The sequence below is a fragment of the Numida meleagris genome, chromosome 3 (assembly GCF_002078875.1).
Source record: "Numida meleagris isolate 19003 breed g44 Domestic line chromosome 3, NumMel1.0, whole genome shotgun sequence".
NCBI classification, from domain to species: Eukaryota; Metazoa; Chordata; class Aves; order Galliformes; family Numididae; genus Numida; species Numida meleagris.
Window position 1 is genome coordinate 29,463,043 of NC_034411.1, and position 22,098 is coordinate 29,485,140.

At 34.7% G+C, this 22,098-nt stretch overlaps 1 protein-coding gene across 2 annotated transcripts in view; it reads right to left on the reverse strand.

Moving 5' to 3' along the window:
* The window catches only part of DNAH8 (dynein axonemal heavy chain 8), a 127,196-nt gene that overhangs the window by 71,529 nt on the left and 33,569 nt on the right, over nucleotides 1-22,098 (reverse strand). For both annotated transcript variants that reach the window (XM_021389444.1, XM_021389445.1), the window contains 15 exons: nucleotides 21,604-21,706; nucleotides 18,962-19,136; nucleotides 17,537-17,730; nucleotides 15,766-15,892; nucleotides 11,864-12,099; nucleotides 11,080-11,184; nucleotides 9,710-9,823; nucleotides 9,098-9,160; nucleotides 7,353-7,453; nucleotides 6,307-6,444; nucleotides 4,573-4,813; nucleotides 3,406-3,605; nucleotides 2,913-3,066; nucleotides 2,649-2,812; nucleotides 222-324 (listed from right to left, as the gene is read on the reverse strand). In XM_021389444.1, the coding sequence (XP_021245119.1) occupies nucleotides 222-324; nucleotides 2,649-2,812; nucleotides 2,913-3,066; nucleotides 3,406-3,605; nucleotides 4,573-4,813; nucleotides 6,307-6,444; nucleotides 7,353-7,453; nucleotides 9,098-9,160; nucleotides 9,710-9,823; nucleotides 11,080-11,184; nucleotides 11,864-12,099; nucleotides 15,766-15,892; nucleotides 17,537-17,730; nucleotides 18,962-19,136; nucleotides 21,604-21,706 (2,218 nt within the window). The remainder of the gene's footprint in view (nucleotides 1-221; nucleotides 325-2,648; nucleotides 2,813-2,912; nucleotides 3,067-3,405; nucleotides 3,606-4,572; nucleotides 4,814-6,306; nucleotides 6,445-7,352; nucleotides 7,454-9,097; nucleotides 9,161-9,709; nucleotides 9,824-11,079; nucleotides 11,185-11,863; nucleotides 12,100-15,765; nucleotides 15,893-17,536; nucleotides 17,731-18,961; nucleotides 19,137-21,603; nucleotides 21,707-22,098) is intronic.

The window sequence follows — 22,098 nt, forward strand, 5'->3', positions numbered from 1 at the left end:
CATCCCTTTTATGAAAGGAACTGCCTGCAAATCATAAAAGGAGACCGTATTCTGGTGTTCTGGTTTCTGAATATATATATATTTTTAATTACAGATATCCATTTCTTATTTTGTTAAAGACTAAAGAGCAAGAAAATGTTAACATTCCAAACTATTAACTGCTTTTCTATATTTTAATTTTCTTTTTGCTCTAAGCAGAAAAAAAATCACTAGGGTCATACCTGGATTGTATGAGAATCACTTGCTTGTCCAAGAATTTCAAGGAGGACAGGATCAGAAACAAAAAAGAATCTAGGAAACAGTAGCCTCTTCTTCTCTAAGTATCTTTAAAATTGAACGAGACTTCCATTAGACTCTTTCAACTCATTTTTTCCCCCTTAAGACTGAAAGTAGAACTGAAATATAAACATTTCATTTTCTATAGATTTAATTTAAAAAAGACAACTTGGGCACACACTAAAGTATATCTCAATTCAGAACATTTGAAGAAGTTTTTTTAATAGGAAATCCTTTTTAAAAAGAGTAACAAATTGAAATATTTTTCACAGTAACAGAAAATTATGTGTTTGCACACACACCAAGAATGTTTGCTTACCAGCTTGCTCACCAGCAATAGTACTTTCTTAATATATCCCTATAGACCACGATCCTTTGGTGCAAATGTTCTACACTCAGCACCTGGCCTGATATCTGCTGATGGGTCTCACCTGTCTCAAAGGGGGAAATGGATCCTAGCCCAGAAGCTGGCAGTGCTCACTGAGAGGGCCTTAAACTAATTTGAAGGGGGAAGGGATCAAACCAGACCAACTAGAGATGAGCCTAGAGAAACGATGATGGGACTGGGGATGAGGCAAGGGGCTCAGCTAAAGCACATCTACACCAGGGCACACCGTATGGGCAACAAACATGAGGATCGGGAAGCCATTGTGCAGCAGGCAAACTATGACCTAGTTGCCACTACAGAAACATGGTGGGATGGCTCCCGTGACTGGACTGCTGCAATGGATGGCTACAAGCTCTTCAGAAGGGATAGGCAAGGAAGGAGGGGTGGTGGTATGGCTCTCTATGTTAGAGAATGTTTTGATGTTGTAGAGGTTGGGGCTGGGAATGGTAAGGTTGAATCTCTGTGGGTTAGGATCAGGAGGAGAACCAACAAGGCAAACATCCTGGTGGGGGTCTGTTATAGGTTGCCTAACCAGGATGAACAGACAGATGAGACATTCTACAAGCAGCTGGCAGAAGTTGCATGATTGCCAGCCCTTGTCCTCATGGGGGACTTCAACTTCCCTGATATATGCTGGAAATAGAACACATTGCAGAAGAAGTAGTCTGCGAGGTTTCTAGAGTGCATGGATGATAACTTCCTCACACAGCTGGTGAGAGAGCCTACCAGAGGAGGCGCCCTGCTAGACCTGCTGTTTACAAACAGGGAAGGACTAGTGGGAGATGTGAAGGTCAGAAGCTGTTTTGAACAGTGACCATGAAACGGTAGACTTGATTCTTGGTGAAGTCAAGAGGGGGTGCAGCAAAACTGCTACATTGGACTTCCAGGTGGCAGACTTTGAACTGTTCAAGACACTGGTTGGAAGAGTCCCTTGGGATTCAGTCCTGAAGGGTAAACGTGTCAAGGAAGGCTGGTCGCTCCTCAAGAAGGAAGTCTTAAACGTGCAGGAACAGGCTATCCCCCTGAGCCGCAAGTTGAGCTGGCGGGGAAGAAGACCAGCGTGGATGAACAGGAAGCTTCTCCTGAGGCTTCAAGAGAAAAAGAGAATCCAGTACCGTACAGAATCCAATCCAGAGAGTACAAAGAAGTTGTTAGGATGCGAAGAGAGAAAATTAGAAAGGCAAAAGCCCAGCTTGAATTCAACTTGGCCGCTGGGGTAAAAGAGAAGAAAAACCTTTTTTACAAATATATTAAGAGGAGGACTAAGGAGAATCTCCATCCTTTACTGCATGCAGTGGAGAACATGACCACTGAGGATAAGGAAAGGGCTGAAGTTCTCAATGCCTTCTTCACGTCTGTCTTTAAAAGTCAGTCCAGTTATCCTCAGAGTACTCTGCCCCTTGACCTGGAAGTCTTGGATGGGGAGCAGAATAAACCCCTTACAATTCAGGTGGAAACAGAGACCCTGTACTCCACCTGGACTGTCACAAGTCCATGGGTGCTGAGGAAGCTGGCAGAAGTGATAGCCAAGCCACTTTCCATCATCTATCAGCATTTCTGGTCAACTGGAGTGATCCCAGAGGACTGGAGGGTTGCCATTGTGACTCCCATCTACAAGAACGGTCATACGGAGGACGTTAGCCTGACCTCAGTGCCAGGAAAGGTTATAGAGCAGGTCGTCTTGAGGGAAATCACACAGCATGAGCAGGACGACCAGGGGATCAGGGCTTGCCAACATGGGCTCATGAAAGGCAGGTCCTGCTTGACCAAGTTTGCAAGGCTTCTCTTGCTAGACACTGAAACATGTAAATTAGAAGCAAGCAGAAACTGTGTAGCTATTATGCAGAAGAAGTAGATTTAGTCTTCAGACTTGCTCTTAGAAAAATCTTAAATATTTAGTTTGGAACTGAAATCAAACTGACTTTATATAAACTATTTTCAAAATAATTACACATTAAAAAAATATTTATCAAACAATTCATACCCTGTAAGTGATTTCTGACATACTTCCAATTGTTCATGCAAGTGAGGCAGAAGTTGCTCCATAGTCTCATCTCCAACACAACAGGAAATTACATTTGGGTTTTCATGAGCTCGTTGCATTATTCTTACCCATGACTTATCAATATTCTGAAAACGCTTTGCTTCCTATATACAATAAAAAAAAAACTGCTTTCATAGCATCATCTGTTGGAAATTAATTCACTGATAGCTATTAATATGTAATAGGCAAACACTGTAAGTTCACCTGTGGTAATTGTTTTGCAATATCTCCTCCTACGAAAACTGCTTCAAGATAAACCCAGAGGTTCTGTACAACCAACCATTCTTCAATTATGTCTGTAGAGCCACTCAGTTTAGAAACCCAGCTCTGAATATCTTTTCTAAATGGTGCATTGTATCTGTAATAAAGGATGAAAAACAGAGAAATTTACTTCTAAATAAAGCTATTATAAAATAAGAAGGTAAAATATGATGGCTAAGAAATATTTTTTTCACTTAGAGAGCAAGAAGAATCTCCTGAACAGTTTCTAACAACTTTATTATACTCAAATATATTGAGGTAAGAAATTGCTACTAAAATATGAATGTCTGCCAGTAGAGGAAGTTTTTAAATCAGAAATTTTAACTTTTATTCTTTTTTTTCATTACCAAATAACATTCTATTCAAATTTACTGTTGACTTATTCTACCAATAGTACAGTTACTGAAAATACCATGCAAAATCATTTTAGAAGTACCTATTGCTCAGTAAAGAGCCAAGAATCATTAAACTATCCTCCATCAAAGATATGATTTCTGATGATTCAGATCCCTTTAGCAGTAGCTCTCCTCTTCCTTTAAATGATGAAAAGCTCAGAAATTGGTTTCCCCAACTTTCAGCTATTTGAGATAGTTTAGCTTCTATATCCTTTTCCTTTGTAGCAGAAATACATATATCCTGAAAAGAAAAAAACATTTTTTAGAATTTTTGTTCTCCATAAATGAAACTTTTCCTAACATTAATCTTCTAATAATGGTCTATTTGAAATCAGTGCATGAAATTTTTTAAGATAATATGGCTGTGTCACAAATGCAGAAATCACTGTAATAATTTTACTGAAATCTAACAGAAATGTAGTGTATGCATTAGTGAAAAATACTCCCTTGGAAATGCATTAGTATCCCATTTCTGTGGCTTCATATTTTGTTATTTCTGCATCACAACATTTCTGAATCATCATTTCTATATGTTTTGGGGTAATGACATAGATGTATCTGTTATCAACTCTTAATCCTGTCACATTTCAATTTAACGAATCTCTAGAGATCATCAAATCCCATTCAAATCAGAGCTTGTATTTAAAATCAAGCAGATTAATTGGAATGCTTCCATTAAAAAAAAATCAAAGTATGAATACAATAATATCTTTTGCAGAAATATTTAACTTATAACAAACTCCACTCAGAGTTCTTTTTGGGTTATGTGTGGGAAACAATATGAGTTGTATGGCTCAGAAGACTCTAAAGAGGTCTAGAAAAGTATTCATATTGAATGAAGAATCATGGACTATTTCCTCTGTAAAATTTCTGATTAATTTACAAATCTTTAAAGCAATCAGACAATAAAAATTTAGCTTAATGTGATCATTTGAAGTTTATTTTCTATTTAACAAGGACTAAGAAATCAGGACTAGGAAGAAGAGATTATCTACAATATGTGTCCAAAGATTCCAGTTACCATTTCTGTCTTTGTGTATACAGGTAAGATTTCTAAATATAGTATTAGTTAATTTAAACTAGTGTGGTCTGCTTGACAGAGAAAACCCTTAACAATGTAAAAAATATTTTTAAGTGTTAGTTGAACATAATTTTTAGTATACTCTGCTGATACCATCAAATGAAGGGCAAAAAAGGTATTTACCTACCTCAATATCATCTTTATTTTGAAGAATTGGGGCTTCCATGATGTTTCGAAGGCAAAATGAATCAGATTCTACATCAAATTGATGTCCTGTTGTTTCAGCTATACGATTCCAGTGTCTTGGCTTCATTGCTTTGTCAGTCATCATTTCCAACAAAGGACAAGACTCACTAAAATCATCAATTTTTTTCTTGAGATCTAAAAATGCTTGCCAGGTTTGGAGTCCTTTAGGTAGTCTACGGCACCTGCAATTGAGTTAAACTGATGCAGTAGTGAATGGCCTTTTATAGATATAGGAAATCTTAAAAATATTCTAAAAACAGATAGGAAACGCAAAGTAGCTGCTATCAAAGTCAACATTTTCTATGTCAAATTGTGTCAAATTAGCCACCTTTTTAGAAAAAAAAAATTGTGTAAATACTCTAACAATAATATTTAACATTTTTTTACCAAATGAACAGAAATACTGCAGTTTGCATTAAAACATATGTCCATTATCTGCTTTTCCTTACAAATGTTTATGAATTAAAAATATATATATAAATTATTTAACTTCACATATGTAAATCTTGCGGAAATACAATACAATACAATTGCAGAAAGCAATAACACATGACACACATCATATCACTTTGCAGATAAACATAGAAATTACAAATATATGATCACATTCTCTTCTCCTATTGGCTAGAGGTCCTGAAAATATTAGCTAAGAAAATGAAAACTAAATACTCCAGGGCAAGGAAAGAGCATTAAAGGAATAATTATCACATTGACCCTACTTTTACAGAGCCTACCCAAGAGGATGGAGCTTGTCATAATGCAGGACTGCATTATGTATCAGGATAGTGAAGGATTGAACTCAATTATGCAGTTATTCTCTTGCAAAGTAATTCCTGTCCTACTCTTATTTCTTCCAATAATATTAAATGTACCCATTACAAAAGTTAGAAAATATTTCTGAAACAATCTAATAAAATGAAATACTTCTGAAATAATTTAATAAAATAAAGTTAGCTTTCTTCCCAGCAGCTGGCATGGTTCTGTGTTTTGGATTTAGGATAAAAATGATGTTGATAATACACCAATCTTTTGGCTGTTGGTGAGAAGTGCTTATACTATATCAAGGACTTTTCAGCTTCTCGTGCTACTCTGCCAACAAGAAGGCTAGGGCTTCACAAGAATCTGGGAGGAGAGATAATCAGGACAGCTGACCCAAACTACCAAAAGGGATATTCCATACTATATGGCATCATGTGGAACTATAAAACTTCGGGGAGTTGGCTAGGGCTGGGAAGCTACTGCTTGGCAACAAACTGGGCATTGGTCAGTGGGCAGTAACTGTGTTGTGAATCATTTGTTCTGAATTTTCTTTTACTACTATTACTAGTACTATTCTTTCATTTTCTGTCTTATTAAACTGTCTTTATTTCAGCCCGTGGGTTTTACCATTTTTTTCCCGATTCTTTCCCTAATCCCACTGTAGGGTTGTGAGTGAATGGCTGTGTGATACTTAGCTGCCTGCTGGATTAAACCACAACATCTGTTATCAAAACTAGAGGCCAAAGGTTGGTTAAATAAAAGTACAGTGTTATCCTGCTCTCTTTGGCAAGCCTGATCACCAGAAGATAAACTTTATTCATGGAAGTTTTATACTTAAGTATATCAAAAAACTTTACTGAAGTCACCTAAATCTTAATGCATTTAACATAAGTTACAGTTCATGTGATAATCACACCTGTTCTGAAAATCCAGAAGTTCAGCATTAATTTTTTCAATATCTACATCTGTCCAAAGTATCTCGTAATAACCATTTATGCTGTTTATTACAGTATCATACAATCCATACAATTTCTGAAGCAAGGCCAACTCCTTTCTGGATGAAAAAAAAAATCATATCAATAAATTAAATCAGTTATTTCGATATTTATCAGTACTTAAACACATAGTATTTCTACATAGTATTTCTACTATTACTACCAAAATTTTAGATCAATTAGATTACATTTTTTAATCCAGAAAAGAACAGTTTGTTAATAAAAGTCACGTGCACAAAAAGTAGATTATACTGAATACCTATTACCCACACCAAATGTATATGGGGGAGGATTTGCTTTTGTCTAGTTCAAAATAACTTCAGCTCATCCAAAAGAAGAGAGCCCGCCCCATAGTCAGAATCAGCAGCCTCACCCCAAGTACTGTATGCAGTTCTGAGATATAAATATAAGAACATAAAACTAATAGAATGTCTCCAAAGGAGGTCAACAATGATGAAGAAAGTACAAGAGTGCATGACCTATGAGGAGTGGCTGAAGATACTTGGATTGCTTCGCTTAGAAAAAACAGAGAGGTGACCTCATTGCTGTCTGCAGCTTCCTCAAGATAAGGTGCATAGAGCGATGCACTAATCTCTTTTCTCTAGTGACTGATGATAGGACATAAGGGAATAGCTTAAACCTGAGTCAGGGAAAGTTAAGGTTGAATATTAAGAAAAGGTTCTTTACTGAGAGTGTGGTCAAGCACCAGAACAAGCTCCTCGGAAGGGAGTCATGCACTAAAGCCTTGGTATTCAACAGACATAATCTAGGGTGGTTCTTCCACCACAATATATAAATAAAACTATTTTTTATTAGCAAATTCCTTAGAGTTGAAAAGTTTTGTTGATATTTTCTGAATTTAAGGTAGTAGAAACATTCTACATTTTAACATTTCCCACTTTGATGTACCCTCAGCCTTTCTAATACACCTAATAAACACCTAAGACAGCTATATTTCAACAGTTACCTGACTTTATGCAAAACTTCATAGTCTGTGACAGGCAATCCAAACAACTGCTCGCCAGAAGAGTATGTGATAAACTTTCTCCAAAGCTCATCAAAATTACCCTGAAGAAATTAGTATTTGTACAGACAAAATAAAAAATATTTTAAATCTTAAATTATCTACTAGTAAATCATTAAAGATCTAAACTTGTCTTAAAGCACTCCTATTAGAAGCATATTTAAATGTCTGAAAAATAATTTTAATATAAAATTTTGAAATGATTCTCATGTAAAGCAATACTCAAATCCATATATTGAATTCAGTTAGTGAAAATATATGAAAGTGACTCTGAAAGTAATGCCTCCTATTTTATCATGTTAGGCCACAATATCAATTTCCACCAATTTGTTGCCATGCAACAAATAGCAGCAGAGGGGTATTCTGACAGAATGGCATCTGACGTGGAAGTGCATATGAAGAAAAGGTTTGTCACTGAATTCCTCCATGTGGGAAAAATGGCACCCACTGACCTTCATTGATGCTTGCTGATTGTTTATAGAGACCAAACAGTGGATGCAACCACAGTGAGGCAATGGGTAGTGTATTTCAGCCATGGCAACAGAGACAGGGGTCACCTCCACTGGTCCAGATTTGTACAAGCGTGGAACGCAGGCTCTTCTTCACTGCCAGTGAAAATGTGTAGCTAACAGTGGTGACTACGTTGAAAAAAAAAAAGTGTTTTCTAGCTGAGAAATTGCTCTATCAAATAGTGTTAGTGTGCTCTCTGTATCTGTTGTAGTTTCCATGCAAATAAGTAGGAGGCATTATTTTCAGAGTGACCTACATATGTGAGAAGCAATAATTTGAAGAAACAATTTACAAAAATGGGATGTGAAATTAATTTGGCATCCTCCAGACATAAACTATTTGTATTAGTTGGTAAATTGTACAGAAGGGATAAAAACATTGGAGATTGCCAATACAATTACTTTCAGGAAAAGTTTAACTGGTGTCCAAAGTATTGGATCAACATGGGCAAGTGGAGAGAAGAATGATTTTAGTAGTACAAAGCCTTCTTTTAGCAAAATAAATGTATCTAAAAACAATGCATCTGAAAAGCAAATTAATTTAAAGTCTCTCCATTTTCAGTGTATATTAGAGGCACATCGGGATATAAGCACTTTTTTCTACTTTATCAGTGCTTTTCAAGATCTTTGAGTTCATTTTCACAGAATCAATGTCTATACAATCCATAAGTGATGGAGAAAAGTCCTAAAAAAAAAGAAAATCAATTTACTGTGATTTGCAAAGAAAAGTATTAAAAATTGAATAAAACCATTTGGAAAACCATGAACTAAGGCTCATAACAAACAAACAAAATTGAGCTGAAAAGCAAGTATCTAATGGAAGATGTGATGTTTACAGGAGGAAAATACTGTGTCATGTGACTGATACATAATTTGCCTTCGTTTCAGCCATTTTCAAGCTGTGATACTTACTTCTTTTTATTTTTTATTTTTTTAACTGTTTCGAGTAGATAATTTCTGCTCATGAAACATGAAGAGTGAAGCAAGTCTACACATCAACCAATCAATTCTTCCACATTAAGGAACATAGTGCCTGACAAAATTATAGTTAACAGAATTCTACACAGAGTATTAGTAAAGATGGCCATCTTTTGTAAATTTATCTTTCTAAACCTACTTTGAAAAGCAACACTGGATCTAATTTTAATTCTTTCAAAACTTAACCATTTATTTTCTTACCTGAAAGATCTGTAGCCTATTACTAGCTTCCTGAGGTGGAATATTTGGAACCATAGGGCCTTCCTTTTAAACAAACAATTAACAGAAACTGAATGTTAATTCCCAAAGTGACTGAAGTCTGAACTACACAATCTTTTGACAGTCAAGATCCAATCAACTTACGTGTGTTGGTAATGTAATACTTAACAATGGTAAATCTAATAAAAGATAATATTCACTCATTGGCTTAATTAAATTGAATAGTACTAGACTCTCATATTCTGTTTTTCGTTTTTAAAACAAAATTAAACATTGAGTGGCCCAGGAATGTCTTCTAAATACTGAGCTGTAATAAAAGATGTCATAACATGTGCAGCAATTTCTAAACTCGTTTCTAAATCAAAACTTCACGGAAAGAACCCCCACCAGGATTGTTTTCACTTGTAGAGCTGTTTGCACTTCTGTTGCTCCAGCCTAAAAATGCTGACCTATAACAATGCCTTCTTAGCAACCATGACATCAAACATTCAGTAGCTCGACAGAATAATACTCTGACATCCAACCAATGCAAATCAAAAATACGGAAAAATTAAGTACAAATCTTACACATAACAAAAAGTTCAAATTAGTTACCGTTTCATAGGATGTTTCAAAGTTTGACACATCCTCCTGAAAAACTGCAACCGATTCCAGTAAATTGCTTTTAAATTTGGGCTGAACTTGAATCAGCTCATCTTGAACTCTGGTCTGACAGACAGAAGATTAACAATGAAAGTTATTTTTAAAAAGGAAAAAAGGAACAGATATCTGAGCTACATATAAATAAAAAATTATGCACAAGATTATTAAAGTTCTGAACTACAAAAATGAATGATTTGAAGCTAAACAGGTATTATTTTCTTTTACAGTGCTACATGATCAATTTTTCAGATAAAAAGTGGAAGAAAAAAACCGCTCCCTCCACTGATAAATAAACAAATTCCATTATGAAGACAGGTGAGAAGGGAACAAAAGGGTACTTCCTTCCTTCCAAAAAACTCTCCAAACCCAAAATATTACATTCCTCTTCATCAATAATGGTTCAGCATTTTCTTTAACAACTCCTAATATCTAAAGGAGAACTACAAAAAAGGTGGAGAGGGACTCTTTATCAGAGAGTGTAATGATAGGACAAGACAGTAGTTTCAGATTAGATATTGTGAGTAAATTCTTTACTCAGATGGTGGTGAGGCATTGGAATATGTTGTCTAGAGAACTTATGGATGCCCCATTCCTGGAAATGTTGTTGAAGGTGAGGCTGGACTGGGCTTTGAGCAACCTGGTCTAGTGGAAGGTGTCCCTGACAACAGCTAGGGATTTGGAACTAGAGCATCTTTAAGGTCCTTTCCATTCCAAAACATTTTTTGATTATTTGTTCAAAAGTTTGAGAGAATGAATCAAGAGCTTCATGAAGTGGAACTGAAAAAAGTACCACTTGATCCCTTGAGTCCTTTCTAGAATAAATAATCTGTGTGACAAGATCTATTTATCCCAATAAAATATTTATATATTTCCACTTAAGGATCTACACTTCAGGACAACATCCAATACGCATTGAGCCTTGAGGGATGCAAGTCTGTCCTAAACAATAAAGCTAAGTGTCATTTAAGGGTAAGGGCAGTGACAGAGTATGCACTTATTAAACTCTTGTAATCTAAGTGCTGTAATCTTCCTGATCAGATAAGAACGAAACAAAAACAGGAAATGAAGGCAGTAGAAAGAACGAGAAAAAGTAATAAATTCCTTATGATCTTGCAGCTTTTAAACCTATACCTAAGAGCTGTCATAATATTTAAATAGGAAAGAACCGCTTTGTAAAATAAAATTAGAAAATGAACATCCTAAACAAAGGTATAGATAGACACTAGTGTGCAGCTGAGACAAAGACTAAGAAAACAGGATGGAGTGACAATTGGTCCCATATCACCTTTTATACTCTGAAAAAAATAGTTTTATACACTTACAGCTTTAGCTTGTAATTTATTAAAAGAATATCTGAGTGTATCAACTCCTTCTGATTCCTCCTTTGTAACCTCAATTTCAAATGTGTTTAAAATGGCATAGGCTTCCTAGATGAAAAAACAAACAACAACAACCTTAATAATGATCCACTTAAAACTGATCTGCAGAAACATAGTTCTCATGTGTTACAAATATCTCAAATATAGTAACATCATATAATTTAGGCATAAAATACTGATTTTTTCTTTTAAAATAAGGATGGTGAATGAATGAGGGCAAAACAGTAAAAAATATTTCTTCGAAAAAAACTTATATGATGAAATATTAGAAAAATACACAAACAAAAGAAATTGAATATTAAATATATGTAAAGATTTATTGTCTCAATGCTTTCTGTAGTCTAGTACCTCAATTTAGACTTTAATGATCTTTTTCTGAACACTGAATTATTATCCAAACTAAACTAGATAGTTTTGAAATATTTTGCCATTTATAAAATCTTTATTACTGTATGTTTTTCAAACTATAAAATGCTTGTATATGTATCTATTACATAATGAACTTATCTTTTATTCTCATTTGCAACTTATTTGCATTTATGTAGTTTGCATACCTTGTTTTATTACTCTCTTTCTACAAACAGGGTACAAAATAAATAGTAAATATTGCTTTGTTTTTGATGATGATCCTTCATGACAGTAAGCTTGTTTGGGTACTCAGTTTATTTTATGACTCCTACTATATGAAACTGTATTAATAAAAAGAAAAAATTAGAAGTCATCTTACTTCAATAGGTCCCAGAGTCATATCCATTTGTATTTTATTATCACGTATGATAGATAAAGCTTCCATTGCAAGCCTGACATCATCTAGGTCATTCAGAGGTCGAGACAATTTCTTTAAATATGTGGTTATGAATGATGCCATGTCTGTCATTTTCTTTTTATATTCCTCATTTAAATAACGACAGAGGAGTAACTTCCAGGCTTTGGCTTCAACTGATAACTCTATTTTCAGTGGTCCTGATTTAGAAACAAAAGCAAGTAAAGAAAAAATCCACACATCACATATGGTTCTATAGAGCAATTAGGTGGAATATCAGCAGTAGTGCAATCTAATTACTGTACTTGAACAATCTCTAGTATACTGAAATACATTTCTGTTTTCGTATGGTATATCCATAAAACACACTGGAAAGCTTATCTAATAGAACATACAAAGAAGATGAATAAAAAAGAAAAATCTCTTCTTATTAATTTAAATTCTTGGTGATTATATTTAATTAATATATATTAACCAAGCATATGAGGATTAGTGATATTTAAATGGCTTTTTTCTGTTGTCTAAATGGTATCTTGGGATTTCAGTACTGGGATTGGGAATACTTCACAAGCAAAACCACAAGGCATCAAATCGTACCACGAGTAGTCAATGTATGAACCCAGACTGACACTGAAGAGACAGAAAAGCCAATCACTGCCACTTTAACTTATGAAGAGAACAAGTTAGGATTCTAACAAGCAATACCTCATACTCCAGGGACAGAACTAAAAGATACTAATGGTATATAACTCTCTACTTATTGAATAAACTTTACAAAAGATGCACTTTCTTCTTTAGAAATGTTGCTATCAGCATTACAATTTTGATTCCAAAATACAAAAATCCATAGATAATAATCTAAAAAGAAGCCTATGCTAGATGTCCCTTCTCTCTGGTGACAGTGACTGGATCTGAGGGAGTGGTATGGAGCTGCATCAGAGGAGGGTCAGGCTGAGTGTTAGGAAAAGGTTCTTGACTGGGGGTGGCTGGGCCCTGGAACAAGCTACCCAGGGCAGTGATCATGGCCCTAAGCTACTGGAATTCAAGAAGTGTTTGGACAACGCTATCCAAAATATGGTTTTAAGTAGTTTTAAGTAGTCCTGTATGAAGCCAGTTGTTGAACTCAGTGATGCTTGCAGGTCCCTTCCAAGTCAGGATATTCTACAATTCCTGTGATTCTCTCTCTACTGTGCATTTATATGCATGTGTATAAGCATATACAGACTATACACACAAACACATTTGTACTTAAAATATTCTGCATTTTTTCAGTTTTCAATAAACAACACCTTACAGAATGAATTTCTTAAGTGCAAATGTTCACTATACAAAATGTATTTCCTTCAGGTGGATTTAAAATTGTTATTTTCAAAATTGTGATTTCCAAGTAATTGGCTACTTGTTTTTTTTTTTCATAAACTACTGTCTAATTCAACTTTTATATAACATTTCTCATACTGCCTGACTGACATCTCATTCATGTTCTTAAAAAAAGAAAAAGCTTTAATTCTTTAAGAGCTTTCACTGGGAATTCAAGGTTATTTTTTTTTAATTTACCCTTAAACATCCATAGTTTCTTGCACAAAGTTCTACATAAAGAGAATGTAGTGCTTTCATTAGTCCCATGCCCAGCTTTTATTTTATTCATTTTACTGTTAAAGAACATGTATAATGGCATCTAATGTACAGTTTTCAAGTCTTTTTCCTGAGTATCTAACTTAGAGTCTAGTAAACTACATTAATAACACAGACCACTCCTTTTAATGACAATTTACATTTGTCAAGACTAAATTTGCTATTCAGGTGTGTGTGAGTTTCATTGTGTGACAAATTGTCTTATTCACAGAGAAGTTTAGGGATAGCATGGCACCAAGATCCTGAAGCGAACTCCAGACAGAATGTGTAGATTGTGTCTTCTCTGATGTACAAGGAAGAAAAACTGTACAGAGCTTATTTGTCAGTCTAATATCTCAGATGTAGAGGGATGCTCACTAGAAATGTAGCCATTCTGATATTTTGAAAGGGACACATTTACTACCTTTTCCTGGATAATGACCATGAAAACATCCACCACAGAAATTTTAAAAAAGGATAAGGGACTGGAAGACACGCCAGCTACATAATAACATGTGAAGTAAGAGGGATAACTGCCATTGGCATTTTCACTTCTGTCATAGTAAAAATAGCTTAATTCTTCAACAAGCAGTACAGCACTGAAGGAACACATGCTGTGTGAGGGAACGCATTCTAATACCTGGTATTTGCACCAGCTTCTGTACCTTAAAAGACATTAGAGATGGATAGGAAAACACATGACATACTGAGACCTGTGGATGCTAAACATGGGAATGCCTGAGCAGCCATCTCTCCTGCTGAGATAACCACAGATAATGAAAGAGAAGTTAATGCAGCTATGTGCTGATCTTGTGCCAATAACAAAGAAGTTGATTTATAGTTACATGCTCTTTATAATCACTGGCTAACTTGGCATCAGAGATAAGTGCCAAAGATGATCAAAGCAATACCAGTATACATTCATTAACTCCATAAAAAATTTACAGCTATGACAGAATGTAATTTCACCACTACAAAGAAAAAATGACAAAGAGAAGGGAGCTTTTTTTTTTTTCCCCCTCAAAGTCACATTTGCTAGAAGGTTCTGTGGGAATGCCTGGTTGGTCATGGAGGTCTTTAGCAGGTGCTAAAAACCATACTGAATGGTCATACTTGACAAGCTCTGGATATTGACTCTTGGCAATCAGACAAAAAAAAATAAATCTATGTTTTAAAATCCCAAATTGACTTCTTTTTAGGCTTATGACAGATGGAACAATTGCCAGAAATACACCACTCAGTGAGGCGTGAAGAAATCACATATGCAGATGAAGCATGTAATTTAACCTTTCACAAGCTGTACAAAAGCAAGAAAGCACCATTAATAGAAATTATCCCAAAATGATGATGAATGTTCTGCACTGGTGGAATATTCTGTTTCAGTTCTAAAGCTAAGCTTTCCAGCTCTGTGTTGTATACTCAAATACTTCTGATTACTCAGAGAAATATTCATATCCAAATGTTAATATAAGTAAAATTTGCTAAAGCAATTGACATTTTTTCTAATTAATGGTAACATTAAATCATCTGACATAGAAGTACTCAGAATGTCCAGCAATAAAGGCATTATTTTTAAATGTACGGTTGGCAGCTAGCAGTTCTGAAACTCTTCACTGACTACTTCTATTTCTTCTAACGATTCTTCTTTCTCAATTTATGTTGATTTTTCTTTTACCTTAAAAAAAAAAAGATTCTAGAATGGGCAGTTTTAGAAATATTCACACAATAAACACCAACCTAAGAATCATCTAATTTTCTGCTATGATTTTATTGTCAATTGTCTTATATGCTTTGATACATTTCCTGAAGTGCTTCGCTCTTCTATCTTCAGCAAATGATTCCTCAAAATCTTTTCTGATATGTCCTCCTATGATTGTGAATTCTATCTAAATTAGATCTATCCAAGCAGCAATGAGAACAACAATGCACTAATAACATTATACAAAAGTATGACCTATTGAATCAAGGTTGACATGATTTGCTCAGGAGACTGTGCAGAGTTGGACCAAAAACTGGCTGAACTGTCATGCTCAAAAGGTTTTATGATTGGAAAGTCTGCCTATATTCTGCACAACAGTTAAAAAAAAAAGTCCTAGAATCCAAACAGTACTAAAGAGAGAAGCAATATGAAGATAAAACACCTTGGTAATTTCCATTCATATCTGTAAACATTTTATTTCAAAGAATAAACCAAGTAACGTGAGTATTTTATTTATTACCTTACTATGTATAAAGAGAAGAAAATGTCTAACCTGTGTGCAGTTCAATTGGACCAAGAATAATAGCGGATTTCAAATCTTCCATCTCTTGCTCAAACATAACATAGTGAAGTATTTCTTCTCTAATTTCAGTGAGAGATGGACAACTAGCCAAAAATTTCTGTGTGAAAGTAAATAAGTGAGTTAACAAATGCCATTTTTCACATTTTTGGTAAAGTAGGTGGCAATGCTTATTCAGGAATTACTGAAAAATTATATCAATATTATACATGTATTTAGCCTTCCATTCATTTTCTAAATTACTAATATGCATGTGATTAGGCATGAAAATATATTAAATTCTCTGTCAATAATTCTCAGTCTTGTTGACAAATTCCAATCAAATTTGACAGAGAAACAGACATCCAAGACATACTGGTTGCCTACTGGTTTTGTGAAAACAGGTGGCCTTAACAGAGATTAAAAAAAATACGTGCCTGCACATGCTGAAAAGTTACAACACCAGTACAATGTAAAACAACCACAGTAGAAATTTTCTAAGGAGCTCCATGAGCCGAAAAATTCAAGTGTACAAAAGGTTTTGTCATTCTGAAAAGCTGCATTTTGGAAATGTTACTTAAGAGCTGCATTCAATATGTCTATATTTCATGGGTAAGCAATAAATGCTGAAAGATGTTTCCCACTTCTTTTGTCTGAGAGTACCCATACAGGCAGTGGGAGAATCATGGTGCTGAAGAAAGGAGGGGTATGTGTGCACAAACATTAAATGCCTTATTATTGAGGTTCTTTTCTAACAATATTCTTTTCTTTAGCATTATCTAGGTAAAACTCACAATATTTATTTGTCTAGACTAACAATTTAATTAGACTAATGGTAAAATTCTTGCTTCTGCATATAATACATATTCCTTAGTGCAAGTCGCAGTGCTCCAACCAAAAGAGACCAGTACTCCTCCAGTAAACAAGATGATTTAATACTCACTGATCTATCTATATACAACACAATATACAATATATTTCCATTAGATAGAAAACAGAATTAAAATGAGGTTAAATGAAGTAGATATGGCAGCCAACTTTCTTCTACTGAATTTAAATTAAAACGCTATTATAGAGTAATGTGAATATTGTGAAGTGGAATTCCCAAAAACTTCTAATTACTGGAAACAATCCTTTTCTTTCTGTAGTAGGTGCCACATTTTTTTTTTTACCACTTCTGAAGATTCAACTTAGAGAAGTCACCCTTTTGACAACAACCAAGATTCTATAATTCAAACAACAAGGAAGGGAATAGAGAATTATCTGTTGAATAGAGATTGTAGAACTCATCCACTAAAAATAAAGAAAGGGTGGTAAATAAAAATAAGCATTCAACTCAAAAAAAGAGCTTAAATACTTTCCATACAGAAAAACGCACAAGTAATTAGTACTGAAGCTCTAACATGCACTATGAGTTTTGGTATATGTCATACAAGACTATAGAAATTTCTTATGGTCCAAAATTCAGAGACAAACAAAGAAAAAGTTAATAAATTAAAAAATTAGGACCATTTTAACAGCCCCTAGAAAAGCACAGAAACAGAAAAACCCTACCCTCATCCCAAAAGTAGGTAGCATGGTATCCCTTCTGCTTAGGAAATAGACTATCATGCCTACCGCTATTGATAGAGAAAATTAAAATTTGAGCTGTTAGACTTTTCTACATTCTTTTCCTTCATCTTTCTCTTTCCTCAACATTTTCTAATTTTAAATTATGAAAAGATGAATGACGAACAGTCCCGCAGGAGAATAACATTAAACTCACCTGAATTTTGGCATCTCTATCTTCTGTCCAAAGCACTTTATATTTCTGAAAATCCTGCAGAGCTTCACTCGCCATTTCTCTTATAGAATTCACAGAAGAAGAGAGAAGCACAACTAATTTAGAAACATCTTCATTTTCTGCAACACCTGAGTAAAAATTTCTTAGTTTTCTTTTTATCACACCTTCATTTCTTTCTGCAAAATAAAATTTAAATTTAAAAGCCGTTAAAAGTCCAGTTAGTGATATTTTTCCTCTAAACAGCAACCAACTATGCTGTTCAGTAAGGCTGAATAACCTTCTTTACATGTCTAACTGCTTAACATGTAGGTACCAAGTGCTAATTCAGGCCAGGCTTTATAGAGTTAGGCCACATTCAGCCTGGAATTAATGTTTCCAAACAGAAAGAAAAGAGTCTTCTTCATTCACAATTATAATTTCCTATTAAATTAAAATTTAAAACTTTCTCTAGTTTAATTGCAACGACAACATGACAAGGCCTCATCAATATTATGTGCTTTTTCCTTTTAAATTCATGTAACAATGTTTTAAACTGCAAAAACCCCTTAAAATACTGTAAATATCTAGAACTTTAAGATACTCCAATGTCTCTAGTGATAAAAAAGACATAAAACTTTGCCAAGTCACAATTTTTATGAGTGCAAAAATAAAGTTTGTGTTTTGAGTCTGCACTTATCTAGCTGTTGGTATCTAAGTCTTTTGAGTCTTATCTGAAAGGTTTAAACACTGATAGCTGATGTTCGAGTTACACTGTTAATGCTGAAACAGGAGCTCTGTCTCCTTTAAAAGTAAACTCAAATAGAAGGAAAGTAAAATGCAATCTATCATGTGCCTAAATATTTGATGAACTTTTGATATAATCAGAGTCACTGTAGACACTGACAGTTGTGAGATCTAATTAACCCTTTCTGTCATGAGAAGCGCCCGAGCATTTGAAGCAGATTTAACAGAATGTAGGAGGAAAGCTCACTCTTCCTGACACTCATACTGTTTAACCAGAGCATTTTATTTCAGCATGAAGATCATCACAGGGATCTGGACACCAGAAACAATGTCTCAGATTGCCTCATCCATGCCAACACACTCCATAGATCTCCTTGACCAAACAATAACATCTGATTCTTGCACCTCTTCCTCCCTGACCATTGCTGATGAGTGGCTTGATGGGGATGAAAATGGTTACTTGCTAATGTTGTATTTTGTCAAAGCAGAGAAAAGGGCTATTTATGAGAATTTTCTTCTGCCACTTCTGTGTTTCAATCAATTTTAATGTCGCAGTTCTGGACTATCAGAAAGAAAAATTTTCCTAGATGTTAACAATTTTCCAAAGGAATCATAACAAGAATATGGCATTTTTATTAGAATTCAAAGTTGAAATAATTAAAAAGTCAAAATAAATCAACTTACTTTCCTCCTTTTTGGCTAATTTTCCTGGTCCCGCTGAAGATGCTAATTCTGTTTTTAAACTAGATTTTAGCAAATGCTTCTGTCCCCACTGCGCAACTCCACGACTTACATCCAAAATCAGTTGAATCATACGATTGATAGCTTGCTGTATATCATCTAAACTGGGAACCATCACCTATTCAAAATAGTTGTAATACTGTTGAAAAAAAATGGAACTGACTGTCATTCTCTAAGATCACAGCTTTACTTCAACCACAGTGAATCATGGAACATGCCCCAGCAGAGGATCCAGACACAATTAAACTTTTAGATTATGTCTGCTGCTAAAAAAGAAACATACCTACATACATACATCTGCAACCTATTTGTACCGTTACACTGCAGACAAGCTGCCATCCTAGTATTAGTAGCTTTTTTTCTTTTTTAATTTGTTTTTACACCTCCTAAAACATTTTCGTAAACTGGGATATACATTACAAGGCGTTTTTTCCTGCAATCTAGAATTATAAACCATGAGAAAAGTCAGACCAAGATCTTCCTCTGTTTTTCTCTGAACTTCTGGATCCTAAATTCTGTGAGAATTGTAAGAAGGTTGGTCATAAATGTGCGTATGGATGCTCATTTTAAAGAATCTTTACAACACAAGGAAGACAACAATCATCTAGATCACAGTGACAAAGATTCTTGTTGATTAAGTACTGATTTTTTTCTCCCAAAAGCGGCATTGCTTCAAAAACATTAAAAAGAACACAGTAATTAGAAAATGAATGAAACTCCATGCATTAGCCCTAATCACAACTTCCATATTCACAGTGGATTTTGTATCCAGAATACCCAAGCCAGACAGGTAGATAACTTATTCAATGACCAGAGTAAAACAAGAATTCTTGATCTGAATCCAGATCAACCAGCAAACAGGACAGGCTCAAAACACAGGCTCTAGTCTGCCATCCTCCACATTGCATAAATTCTAGTATGCCCCTGGCATAGTTTGAGATGCTGTAAAATAGCACTCTCATGAAACAAAACAAAACAAAAAACTCACAAATAAATAATCAGGCACAGTTTGTTGCATAAATTATGATAGCTACTGTTCCTAAGACACAGTTTAAATACAAACTCCTGGATTCAGAAGGAAAAGCATTTATTGCTGTAAACAGAAGTCATTTCAGTCAGTTGGCTTTGAGCCCAAAGGCCAGCCACTAGCCTCTTTTATTTAGTATTACACAAACAGCCAGGAAGTCCCAAACAGTAAACTTTTTCAACTGCACTGTCAGAATAATGTTAATTGTAGCTTTATCCTGCTCTTATCTGAAAACTATGTAGGATAAGCTTGAGAAAAGGTACATATCAGGTCCTCCAGAATGCTAAATAGGAGGAAGAATCTACCTGAGAGTGATCCAGGAAAGAACAGAAAATCATTTTTTTTCTAAACATCAGAACAAACATCAATCATGGGATACTCTCAGTCCTCATTTGTAGTCCTTAGAACATTATCTTATAGCTATCAAGTGTAAGCCATTATTCTGAAACAATGAAATCATCCCACAGGAGTACTCAGAACTTGTATACAAACTGCTAAAAAGAGACTCTAATGTTTTACAAATCAATTTAACAGATTGAGTAATTGTATGTATTAGAACAAGGAACTTACAAAATCCTATTTGTTAAAATACGGTGGCACATTACTCAACATTACTTAATTGCTGCCCTGGATCAGTCAAGAATTTCAGCCTTGAAAGAAAGATAGGTATATTTCCCTTTGCAGTGGACAGAGCTTGGGACATTACGCTTACACAAATACTGACAAGGTAAAAATCTGACAGTTTTCAGAAACTGTGTATACCATGTACACACACGTGTGCAGTAGAACAAAATGACAGAATGAACATAGCTTCAACATCAAAGGAGTATCACCTTAGAACATTTCTTCCATTATCATTTCACAAATGTAAAACTTTCCATTCTTATAAAACAGTTGGATAGTATTAAGCTATTGTCTCATATGTAAAATAAAATGCCATACATATCGCTGACACAAAGTTATCTTACTCTACAATAGAAAAGCAAGTCCATCTATTCTTTCTTTTCAACCTGGCTGCCTTTTTGTTCTCTGCACACAGAAATCTGCAACTCATTTCTTGCTGTTGAATTGTCTCCTTTCTACTGAGCTCTCTTTCTAGTCATCTTAACTCCTAATGAAATGATTAAAGCTAAAATGACCAAAAATAATGTTCATTGTTTTTATTCAACAAAGGATTTAAATCATGAGAGGGACAAAACAGTTAGAAAACCAAATATGCAAAATCTATTCCAACAATTCCAGTCACTATAAGAAGAGTAGTCTTCTTATGTGCAATCCTTATTCTGCAAAGACCACTGATGAACAGATTGCAATATAATTGATGAAGTATACTTGAACAATAAAAGGCCAGATTTTGCAAGTACCTCTAAGACAAAAACCAGAAATACTGTGACTGTGAACACATTTCTTCTGTATTGTCAGTGCACTGAAGTCCCTGAGCAACTGTTCTGTTTCTGAATTGGTGCTGGTTCAGTAGAAATGTATCCACATCCTTGTGCAAATGCAGACACATTATAAAATAGTGTATTTTACCTTACCTACATGACACATATCTTACCGCATTAGGTATAACGAGGTGCACTTCTGCTTTTAGAAACGGAACATTCTCTTCAGATTTGCTTGGGTGAACAGAAAATGTTGGTCTCCTAAATGTAGTTTTGCTGAAAATAATTTTGAAACATGTCATACATACTTCACTATGAAACACACTCAGATTACCTTAGAAATGTCAGCTGAGCTGCCTTTTCTATAGAAACCTTCATGGAGAGTTTTTACATTATTAGGGTACTAGCTATTTGACAAGTTTCATATTTTAACAATCAAGAAAATAGCCACAAGTCCATCATGCAGCCAAAAGTTATTTTAGATATAGACATTGTTTTCTGAACTTTTTATCCAGAATATTTTCTGATTCTGGATTTCAGTCTCTCAACTTAAGAATGATGGTGATTTGCAGTGTTTTGGGTAGGAGATAAAAAGGTTTCACTGACCATTTCATGCAACAACCTAAAACAGTAAGAGTTGCCTCATGGAAGTTTAGATAAATACACAG